The sequence below is a fragment of the Nelumbo nucifera genome, chromosome 3, assembly GCF_055504915.1.
Source record: "Nelumbo nucifera cultivar China Antique chromosome 3, China Antique-T2T, whole genome shotgun sequence".
Classification (NCBI taxonomy): Eukaryota; Viridiplantae; Streptophyta; class Magnoliopsida; order Proteales; family Nelumbonaceae; genus Nelumbo; species Nelumbo nucifera.
Window position 1 is genome coordinate 97,903,372 of NC_142651.1, and position 12,239 is coordinate 97,915,610.

Consider the following 12,239-nt stretch of genomic DNA (forward strand, 5'->3'; position numbering starts at 1 on the left):
CCATTAAGGGAATGGCCATTCCCTTCCCCTCCCTTTAGAAATGAATTTCCATTTTAGCTGATTTCAGTTCCCATTTCGATTCCTGTCTGAATCAAACAGACTATGAGAATAGACCATTCCAATTCTGATTTCAATGGATTTCGATTTTGACTCTGATTCCAATTGTGAACCAAACGGACCCTAATAGATGTTAGGTTCTAATTAGGTCAGTCTCGATTGTCCCGAACAGTTATGGGGCCATCTTGTAAGACTTGATGAAACAATGCCATGCAGATAAACAAGTAAATGCCAATTACTACAGCAGCTGCTGCGGTATAGAAAAAATGCTGTCTATAGGCCAACCATCTTCTCAAGAAAAATTTGAACCCAATGGAAAGAAAGCATTCCATCCATATGATTTAGTTAAGAAAAAGCAACAGATGTGTTTGTCTTGCAGTACACTGTCCCATGTTATTCAGGATTAAATGCCTCTTCAATTACTCATTCCACGGGCATGCCTTCTCAAACACTTGCTGTTCTTTGCGGCATAAATCAAACTCGTTGGTATGGTAATACATGCAACCTGCATATGCATCCATCTCTTTCGTGCACCTCTGATGAAGCCCTTTCAACCTGCAGAAACAGAAAATCAGGAATTATATTATTTTGAAATATCAGTTTGCGATGCAACTTCCGTGGCTCTGGTTGAGGCATTTATTAAATTTTAAAGGCCAGGGCTCAGGCCTGATGCAATGTATCTTCTCATGCAGGGGATGGGGATGGGATGCTTGGTGACAGAAGAAGCATGTAACATGGTATTTGAAAAGGTCACTTGAATTGTAAAAGTATTTATCATCCGAAGAGAAAACCAAGTCGGTCAATAAGACCACTCAGTTAAATTATGCAGTTGACTAGTAAATTGGGGATGGTCTACCAAAAACCCTAGCAATTAAAAACACACATACATGGAGCTGGAAGGTCTCCTTGAGGACCTTTTAGGTTTACGAGAAGCAATAAAAACATATTCTGGATAATATAGAATTTCTTTTAGAGAAAGAGTAACTGATTGTATTGTTGATACATATAGTCTCAGGGAATAAAATTCATTATTCAGAAGAAGTTGAATCATGATGGGTAGATTGGAGATCTTTAAGAAAATGTTGATTCATGGAAGCAGTTCGATGCCTTTGAGTGCATGAATACAAACAGAGGGGGTCTATTCTCTCTAGTGTAGATCAACATAGCATCTGTGATACTAATGCACTTAATATAGCAAGAAGCATGCACAATCTCTTCTTTTTGGCATATAGAAACATGGCACAATTAGGGGCTTCAAAAAGGATTCTTGAGGTATACCAATATGAACCAACCCAACAGTCCATGAACAAATAATTGCAGAGTTCAATATACATATACAACTAGCCACTTTAAAGCATATTTTTCTTTCTTTAAATTGGGTTAACTGTCATCAAGAATGCTCTTTTTGGTCATGTATAAACCACATATAAAATGCTGTTTCATGTGGCCCAAATTTCAGAAATTTTCTTTTAGATTGTTTTTGGTTGTATACAAAATAAATGAAAAAGAAAAATGGTATTCAATGGGAAAACAGATCATTTTCATAATTTTCCTGGTGTTTGGTTTAAATTGGACAAAAAAACCTACATAAAAAATATATGGGTATTGTGGGATTTGAATCAAGAAGACCAACCTTCTTTTCAGCAAATGGCATTTTGGAATATTAGAAAGATTGCTATTCTTATAGAACTAATTCTATAACCATTTGTTTACCAGAAAAAAAACCCATGACCATTTTATGTGCAGCCAGACAGCATAAAATAATATTTTCTGTTGAAACCAAGGTTCAAAATATCGATACGCCCGATTCGCCAGTAGGGGCGAATCGGGCGAATCGATACTGCATTTTTATACTTTTTTTATTTATTTTTTGCAACCGGTTCAGGGGGGGCGGTTTAGGTCTCCTCCACCCCATGAACTAGTCAGACCCCCGATACACCCACTGTAGGGGCGTATCGGAGGGGTCCCGGAACGATACGTATCGGCCAATACGGGCCGATACGTGTCGATACTTTGAACCTTGGTTGAAACCATTTCTCCTCTATTTCGTGTGCAACCAAATGAAGGCTCAATCAAAATAAAAGGTGATTTGCAACATATCATCAGTAAAATGGTTACTCAATATTTGAACTCGAGAGATATTTTGGTATATTTGACCAGTAAGAATATTATGGGAAAAAAATAAATAAGAAATGCATGCATCTTTGGATTCCCTGGTCTACTAATTCTCATGTTGACACCCTAGCTCAAGGGGTTAACAAATGGACTTTGGACAGGCATCCTTTACATAAAGAACCTTCTCACTATGTTCGAGGCTCTATCAGGAGTGATGGGGATAGCAGCAGTAATCTGGCTCTGTTGTACCATGTGGAATATATGAATATACTCACTGTAGTTACACTTTATATTCCTTTATCAGTAAAATCATTACCAGTTACTGATAAAAAAAAAGGTAAGCATATCAAACCTTAAGCTAACAAATGGACTTTGTTCACTCCTGATTTTGGCTCATTAAATGTTTTAGCTATTGCAAACCTTAAGCCACTTCAAAGTTCAAACATAAATCCTTCATTTTTCTAACTTCAACTCCAAACTTGTATTGAGTCATTGGTTTCAGGGCACAACTTGCATCACATCCTTTATTCTGTCCACTCCCTCAGTTCAGCCCATAGATGCTTTACCTATTGCAAGCTTTTAGCCACTTAAAACACAAATCACCACCCTTGAGCCACCTTCCACCTGCAAGTTTCTGTTATTTAAAGATCTTGCTAGTCTTAATCCTTGCAAAGCTGCAAGAATATGTATACCCCAGGTAGAAAAAGGGCCATTATTCAATGTTGATTATCCCAGGAGGCAAAAGGCCTAATGTTTGAAAATTTTCTCACAAAGTGACCATTCTCAGACTGAAACATACATTGTCACACTAATCAGCCAGATATTTCAGGTTCTGTTAGACTAATTAGTAATTAGAGAACAACATAGTGTTTGATAGGCAGGCCAGCACTCTCTCTTTCTCTCCCCTCTCTATTTGTGTTGGCTATATTATTTCTGATGTATAAAGATTCATACTTATCAATACAAAGAAAATGAAATATACAAAAGTACAATGTATGTGGTTCATAATCATGACTGATTCTCTTTTGGGATCCATCTACTTCATGTCCTTGAAAGCAGTCTCAATGATAAGCGAGTATGTCAAGAAATATTCTTGGAAGCAGTCTCAATGTTTTTTTTTTTTTTTTACTGTGTTTGATAAGTAATTGAAACCTTTTATTAATTGTTGAAAAAGAATGCTATGTACACGAGATAATCCAGGTATCCCAAAATTAGGTTAGCCCCGCCACCTAACCTATGATCTTTCTTTTTCACTCTACATTGTCATTTAAATCCCTTGGGACAACTCCCCAGAACATCTATGCTCTATTTGATCCTTTGTTAAGCCAAACTATCTGCCTAACCATTACAAGTTTGCTGAACCCATATGAAGGTGACTTCCACTTCTCTAGCTATCTGCCTGATTTTAAAGTAAAGTACTTAATGTTTCAATCTCTTCAAATCCCCAAAATACTACAAATGGGATATTTATCTGTTAGAGTCGACTAAAGAGGGGTATTATAGTCTTTTCCATTTAAATAATGTGCTATCTATATGTCTCATACATGTGCAGGGGCACTTCTGTCTTTGCATACAGTTATGTTAAATTTAAATAGATGGTCGACTGGGTTAGACTCTTTGTCTTCTCAGTTTGCCACTTTTCTCTATTTCTTCTCTCCCTTCTCTCTCTTCTCTCTTTTCTATCTCTGTTCGACTGGACTTCTTTCACATGGTATCAGAGCGCCACTAATATAGGAAGGTTACAGCTTCAATCGATCAGCTTATTTCCCTCCCTCTTTTTTATTTTATTTTTTTTTATTTTCGTTTTTTTTCTGGTCTGCGCAATCTGGAGTAGGTGGTGGAGAAGGCTGCGGCGAAACCCAGATATCTGCGGCAATCCATTTGACAGTCCTAGGGTTTTGGTGGCTTGATTATTGGTGAAAGGGGGAGAGTGTGACAGTCCTAGTGAAAGAAAAAAAAAATTTGTGGACTGCTGTCACCATGAGTGACAGCCATGGTGGTCGAGTAGGTATAGTCGTGGTGGTCTGAACACTCTAATGAGCAGTTTCAAGAGGGATTTTCTGTGGTTATAAAATTGCCTGTTCGCAGTACAGTAGTGTTCAAAGTGGCCGAATGTATGCTAGGGCAAGTTTGTGGTGATTATGAGTGTGTTGGCGTAGTGTTTGAATATCTATATATATATATATATTTTTTTTTGTGACGGGCAGAACCGGCTTTGTAGATTGAAATGGCATCGATGGGTGATGCAAGTGGTGACCAGAAATCGAGTGTGTTGATCTCCTCTGATTTTTTAAGTGTGCAGATGACATCCATCAAACTCAATGGTGAAAACTATGTTCCATGGGCCAAGTCGGTGGAAGTATTTCTTAAGGCTAAGAAGAAAGTGAAACATGTACGGGAGGAGAAACCTACTGCTGAAAACTATTTCAGTGATTGGGAGCAAGAGGATGCTTAAATCATGACGTGGTTGTGGAACAATATGGAGCCTAAGATCAGTGTTAACTTCATGTTTTTAGATACAACAAAGGATATATGGGAACATGCCAAGAAACTCTATTCTGGACTAGACAACACTACAAGGGTTTATCATCTTTATCAGGAATACTTCAGTTTGCAGCAGGGAAATCAGACCCTTGAAGAATATTATGCCAGTATGAAAAATCTTCGGAATGAACTTAATGTCTATCATCCCTTAACTCCAGATGTCAAAATTCAGCAGCAACAAAGGGAACAACTAGATGTTACTTGGTTCTTGGTGGGGCTGAAAGCAAAGTATGAACCTGTCAGAGCATAGATATTGGGGGGGGGGGGTCTGCTCTCCCTACTCTAGAAGAAGTTTTTGCCCGTCTCCGTAGGATATCTCTTAGCCCCACAGAGAGTAACATACCTCCCGACAGATCAGCACTTGTTGGCACTCGAGGTGGTTCTTATGGACACAGAGGAGGTGGTCGTATAGTTAAGGGAGGCCGTGGTAACCTTGCAATTGGTCGTAGTAGTGGAGGAGATCGTGATTTAGGGGGAGGCCATGGCAGAGGAAGAGGAAGCACTACTAGGAAACGCACACATTGTGGGAGAGGACACACAGTTAACTTCTGTTATGATCTGCATGGCCCACCATCCACATGGGCTAATCATGCAGTTGTTGGTGGTAGTAAAGTCAGTGATACTCAACCAGTTGATTCAACATCTTCTACAATCACAACTACTTCTAGGAAGGAGATTATGAGTATTCCAAAAGAGGAGTATGAGAGATTCCTTCAAGCCACTTCACATCAAAATACTGCCACCCTTGCTCATTCAAGTATGGCTTGCCTAGCATCCAAACCTTCACCCTGGATAATTGACTTTGGAGCCTCTGACCATATGATCGGGACTCTAGGTGTGTTTTCCTCCCTTTCTCCAACCTTCACATCAAATAATGTTACCCTTGCCAATGGATCTACTTCCCCCATTTACGATGTTGGTAATGTTGACACAACATCTCTTTCTTTGTCTTCTGTTTTATATGTTCCCAAGTTTCCTTTTAATCTTATGTCTGTTAGTAAACTAACCAAATCCCTCAATTGTTCTATCACATTTTACCCTTCCTCTTGTGTTTTTCAAGATCTAATGACGGGGAAGAAGATTGGTGGAGAACATGAAGCTGGCGGATTGTATTACCCTGATAGTGGTGGTTCTATAGTTGCACTTCAAACCTCTTTGACTCCTCTTTAGTGGCATTGTAGACTCGGCCATCCATCTCTTAAAGCTCACAAGCTCCTTGTTCCGTGTCGACAAGATATGATTTGCGGCAAATTAAGAAAGATATGATTTGCTGCAAATTTAGAAAGATTTGATTGATTACAGATTTGAATAAATTTAGGAAAAATTAGATTTGAATAAAATTACGAAAGTCATATCCTAGGATTAAGGGAAAGATTTAATCAATCTCTAATTGAGAGAGATCCTAGGAGTTTGTATCTCCTATCTTTTCTTATTTAAGTTGTATGTTCAACATGTTTTATCAACACATTATCAATACAGAAGTATTTCTTCTTCTCTTCCTCTTTTTCTTTTTTTTTTCTTTTTTTTTTCCACATGGTATCAGAGCTTTAGATCATGAATTTTAAGGCCGCCATGGTTGGCTTTGGTTCAACCTCTTCGGATGCTACCAATGGTGTGACATCTTTGGAGGGAGGTATTCAGTCAGCGGCCATCTCTCTCTCTGAGAATTCTCTTCAGATTACCATTCACAAATTGAATGGAAAGAATTATCTTGAGTGGTCTCAGTCCGTGTGGTTGGTGATCGACGACAAAGGGAAACTCGGCTATTTGAATGGTGAAGTAAAATCGCCAGCCACTGATGATCCAAAGTACAGGCAGTGGCGTTCTGAAAATTCTATAGTTACCACCTGGCTGATCAACTCTATGGATCCTGTGGTTGGAAAACCATTCATGTTCTTGCCGACTGCTCGTGATGTGTGGGAAGTTGTTAGGGAAACCTATTCAGATCTGGACAATCATTCACAACTGTTCGAACTGAATACCTGAATGTGAAAGATGCGGCAAGGTAAGCGTGAAGTAACTGCTTATTATAATGAGATGATGGCTGTTTGGCAGGAGCTGGATTTATTTGAAGAAGAAGAATGGGAAAGTCCGAGTGACAGTGCTCGGTACAAAAAGAAGATAGAAAGAGGTCGGGTCTTTGTCTTCTTGGCTGGTTTGAATAAAGAACTCGATGAGGTTCGGGGACGTATCTTAGGGCGAAAGCCCTTGCCTACTATAAGAGAAGTTTTTTTCAGAAGTGCGCAGAGAAGAAGCATGGCGGCAAGTGATGTTGAAGAATGTTAATGAAATAAAAACTGAGAATGAAGGGTCCGCTCTTGTGGTCCGAGGTGCAGACGTAGACGGAGATAAACAAGGAGGAAAGCAAAGGCCTTGGTTTGATCATTGTAAAAAGCCATGGCATACTCGGGAAACCTGCTGGAAGCTGCATGAGAAACCAGCAGATTGGAAGAAAAAATCAGACAGTGACAACAAGTCAGGGGGAGATGTCCGCGCACTTCAAGTAAGCAATTCGGATCCAGGATAGCAATCATCCTTAGAGTCTCTTCCTTTCACAAAAGAACAAATAGAGCACTTATATAAAATGTTTCAATCTCAATCGTTAAGAAACTCTAACCCATCTTGCTCTCTAGCCCAGTCAGGTAATTTTTTCACTGCAACCATTGCTTGTACCAAATCCAATGGCTCTTGGATAATAGATTCAGGTGCCACTGATCATATGACTGGCACTTCACAATTCTTCTCTTCATATACACCCTGTGCAGGGAATCAAAAGGTTAAAATTGCAGATGGTTCCTTTGCTACTATTGCTGGGAAAGGAACTGTGTCTATTTCTCCTTCTCTAAACCTTAAAGATGTTCTACATGTTCCTAACCTATCATACAATCTCTTATCTATCAGCAAACTAACCCTTGATCATAATTGTCGGGTTAATTTTTGGTCTTCTTGTTGTGAATTTCAGGATTTAACCTCGGGGAAGATGATTGGGGGTGCTAAACTGGATGGTGGCCTCTACCTCTTTAATAAAGGATTAACCTTTGGAAGGCAAGACCGACAGACTTGTTTAAGCTCTATCTCGGTTTCTAGTGACAGTGAAGTTTTATTATGGCATTATCGGTTAGGACATCTTAGCTTTCAATATTCAAAGCATCTATTTCCCAAGTTATTCATGAATAAAAATCATTCGTGTTTTAAGTGTGAATCTTGTGAATTAGCAAAACATCATCGTGCTGTTTTTCCGTTCCAACCATATAAAAAATCAAAACTATTTACCATGATTCATAGTGATGTTTGGGGACCTTCTAGAGTAACAACTCTTTCTGGAAAGCGTTGGTTCATTACTTTTATTGATGATCATACTAGGGTCATTTGGGTTTTCCTTTTAAAAGAGAAATCAGATGCTGAAACTGTGTTTAAAACTTTCTATAACATGGTTCAAACACAATTTCAGACTCAGATAAAAATATTTCAAAGTGATAATGGAAAGGAATTTTTTAACAATGTGTTAGGGAATTTTTTTGTTGAGAAAGGAATTGTACACCAAAGTTCGTGTAATAATACACCTCAACAAAATGGGGTGGCTGAAAGGAAAAACAAATATCTCCTTGAAGTTGCTAGAGCCCTAAGTTTTCAAACTAAGGTTCCTAAGTATTTTTGGGGAGAAGCCGTTTTAACAGCCACTTATTTGATTAACAGATTGCCTACACGAATTTTGGATTTTAAAACACCCATACAGGTTTTCATTGACTGTTTTCCAAATTCTCGGCTAGTGACAAACATTCCCTTAAAAATTTTTGAAAGTGTGGCCTTTGTTCATAACCATGACCCTGAACGTTCAAAACTTGATCCAAAATCACATAAATGTATTTTTGTAGGCTATCCCACTAATCAAAGATGTTACAAATGCTTTGATCCAGTTTTGAAAAGGATGTTTGTGACTATGGATGTCACATTCTTTGAAGGAACCTCCTACTACAGACACTCCCATCTTCAGGGGGAGAGCAACACTAGTGAAGATGGTCTTTTAGTTGGTTCTGATTTAATGTTTGAATTTGTCCATAATGATGTTCCTCACGAAAGTAAGGCAGAAAATACAAAATCAGTGGAAACAAATGAATTAAATATTGAAAATGAACAACCTTTGGTGATGCCATCTCAAAATAAAAAAGCTGAAACAACAGAGATGTGTGCGAAACAGTATAAAGGCCTTGTATATTCAAGGGAACATTTAGCACTGAAAAGGAGAGGCACTATTCCGCAACATCAACAAGAATCCGATCTGAGGGTGGATCATGAAATTCATGATAATTCTCCAAAAATACCTGAAAATATTCCTCAAGGTAATTCTAATTCTTCCAGACAGCTTGATCTTCCCATTGCTCTTAGGAAAGGTGTTAGGTCTTGTACAAAACATCCTCTGTCAAATTTTGTATCTTACAAAAATATTTCACCTTCATATTGTGCCTTTATTTCACAAGTGTCTAGTGTTTCCATTCCTAACAGTATCCAGGAAGCTCTAAATGTTCCTAAGTGGAAAGAAGCTGTTTTTGAGGAGATGAGAGCTTTGGAAAAGAATGCTACTTGGGAGAAAGTGGATCTGCTGGATGGAATGACAGTTGTTGGTTGTAAATGGGTGTTCACTCTGAAGTACAACTCAGATGGATCCTTGGAGAGATATAAGGCTCGCCTAGTAGCTAAAGGCTTTACTCAGACGTATGGAGTGGACTACTCTGAGACCTTTTCTCCAGTGGCGAAACTAAATACAGTTCGAATACTCTTATCTGTTGCAGCTAACCTTGACTGGCCACCGAATCAGCTGGATGTGAAGAATGCCTTTTTGAATGGAGATTTGGAAGAAGAAGTATATATGGAGCCTCCACCTGGTTTCACTGAGAAGTTTGGAACTAAGGTATGCAAGCTAAAAAAGTCTCTATATGGACTTAAACAATCTCCCAGATCCTGGTTTGAAAGATTCACAAGGTTCGTTAAAAGTCAAGGATATAGTCAAGGGCAATCTGATCATACTCTTTTCACAAAAAGATCCACCGAAGACAAGGTATCGGTTCTGATTGTCTATGTTGATGACATAATCTTGACTGGAGATGATATTGAAGAGATGAGCAGACTAAAGCAGAGCTTAGCCAAGGAATTCGAGATTAAAGACTTAGGCCAGCTAAGGTACTTTCTTGAAATGGAAGTGGCTAGATCAAAGAAGGGCATTGTGGTTTCGCAACGAAAATATATTCTAGACCTCTTGAAAGAAACTGGAATGAGTGGATGCAAACCTTCAGACACTCCGCTAGAAGTTAAGGTTAAACTCGGAGAAGTTAAAGATGGGGTTCCAGTAGATGCAGGTAGATATCAAAGGCTGGTAGGAAGATTGATTTACTTGTCACATACACGTCCTGACATTGCCTTCGCTGTGAGCATGGTGAGTCAGTTTATGCACTCCTCGTACGAAGAACATCTTGAAGCTGTGTATCAAATTCTTAAGTATCTAAAAGGCACACCAGGAAAATGACTATTCTTCAAGAAAAATGAGAAGAGAGGGGTTGAAGTGTATACAGACGTGGATTGGGCAGGCTCAATCACTGATAGAAGGTCAACTTCGGGGTACTGCACATTTCTTTGGGGAAATTTAGTTACCTGGAGAAGCAAGAAGCAAAGTGTAGTTGCTAGAAGAAGTACTGAGGCTGAATTCAGATCAATGGCTCAAGAAGTGTGTGAGGTTCTTTGGCTAAAGAGGGTGCTAGCAAATCTTAAGAGACCAATGAGTTTTCCTATGAAACTGTATTGTGATAACAAGGCAGCTATCAGCATTGCTCATAATCCGGTTCTACATGACAAGACTAAACATGTTGAGATTGACAAACACTTTATAAAGGAGAAACTTGAAGAAGGAATAATTTGCACTCCGTTTGTACCAACCACGTAGCAAGTTGCAGATGTTTTGACTAAGGGCTTGTTGAGACAGCCATTTGAACTTCAAGTTAGCAAGTTGGGCATGACATATATCTTTGCACCAACTTGAGGGGGAGTGTTGACAAGATATGATTTGCTGCAAATTTAGAAAGATTTGATTGATTACAGATTTGAATAAATTTAGGAAAGATTATTTGAATAAAATTAGGAAAGTCATATCCTAGGATTAAGGGAAAGATTTGATCAATCCCTAATTGAGAGAGATTCTAGGAGTAATTGAGAGAGATCCTAGGAGTTTGTCTCTCCTATCTTTTCTTATTTAAGTTGTATGCTCAACATGTTTTATCAACACATTATCAATACAGAAGTATTCCTTCTTCTCTTCCTCTTTATTTTTCCACATTCCGTCATTGAGTCGTCTGTCTTCTTTGCAGTGTGAGTCGTATCAGTATGGGAAACACCATTGGGTTTCCTTTAGTCCTAGAGTTGATAGTCGTATATTGAGTCCTTTTGATTTAGTTCATTCAGATGTTTGGGGTCCAATCAGAATTGAGTCTTATAATGGTTACAGATATTTTGTTATCTTTGTTGATGATTGTTCAAGAATGACATGGCTTTATTTAATGAAAGAAAGAAGTTAGTTATTTTCCATTTTCCAAGAGTTTCACGCTAAAGTGCGTACACAATTTGGTGTTTCAATTAAAATTCTTTGCTCCGACAATGGTAGAGAGTATTTTCTTTCTTCATTTCAACAGTACTTGGAAAAATATGGTATTCTTCATCAAACATCCTGTGCCCACACCCTCAACAAAATGGGGTGGCTGAGAGGAAGAACCGACATCTACTTGAAACAACTCAGTCTTCATCATATGAATGTTCCTAAACATTTATAGAGTGATGCATTACTTATTGCTTGTTTTCTTATTAATCGCATGCCCTCGTTCACTCTTGATGGTCATTCTCTGTTCTCTATCTTATTTCCCACTTTGTCTCCATATCCCCTTACTCCCAGGATCTTCAGGTGTGTATGCTTTGTTCAGAATCTTGGTCCTAGTCTAGACAAGTTGGATGCTCACTCCATTAAATGTATCTTCCTTGGCTACTCTAGAACCTAGAAAGGGTATAAATGCTATAATCCTATTACTCGGAAATCCTTTGTTTGTCCTGATGTTACATTCTTTGAATTGGTGTCGTACTTCTCAGGTCCTAATATCCCTCCTCTTCCTCTTCCAGTTGATAATTCCATTCCAGTGGTTCCCATTATGACTGAGTCTCCACCTTCCCCAATGTGGAAGCGTACTAGAAGACCACCAATCCATCAAGTGTATACTCACCAACAGAGACCAACACCTCCACCACCTTCTACTCCGCCTGCAAATCCAGCTCCTTCCATACCCGAATTGCCTTCTAATCTTGACCTTCCTATTGCATTGCGGAAAGATAAACGTAATTGCACTTTACACCCCATATCCAATTATGTTTCTGCATCTCACCTTTTTGCTTCCCATCGCGAGTTTATTTCTCTGTTATCCTCTATATCCACACCTAAGGATGTTCAAGAGGCTCTTACCTCGCCAGAGTGGCGAAAAGCTATGGAAGAG

The 12,239-nt window shown here is 38.8% G+C and overlaps 1 protein-coding gene across 1 annotated transcript in view; it reads right to left on the bottom strand.

The window, feature by feature from the left end:
• Positions 1-268: 268 nt before the first annotated feature.
• Positions 269-12,239, bottom strand: part of LOC104588416 (NADH dehydrogenase [ubiquinone] 1 alpha subcomplex subunit 8-B-like) — a 28,616-nt gene continuing 16,645 nt past the window's right edge. Inside the window, exon 3 of the mRNA XM_010246334.2 lies at positions 269-612. Coding sequence (XP_010244636.1) covers positions 477-612 — 136 coding nt within the window. The 3' untranslated portion in view covers positions 269-476. The remainder of the gene's footprint in view (positions 613-12,239) is intronic.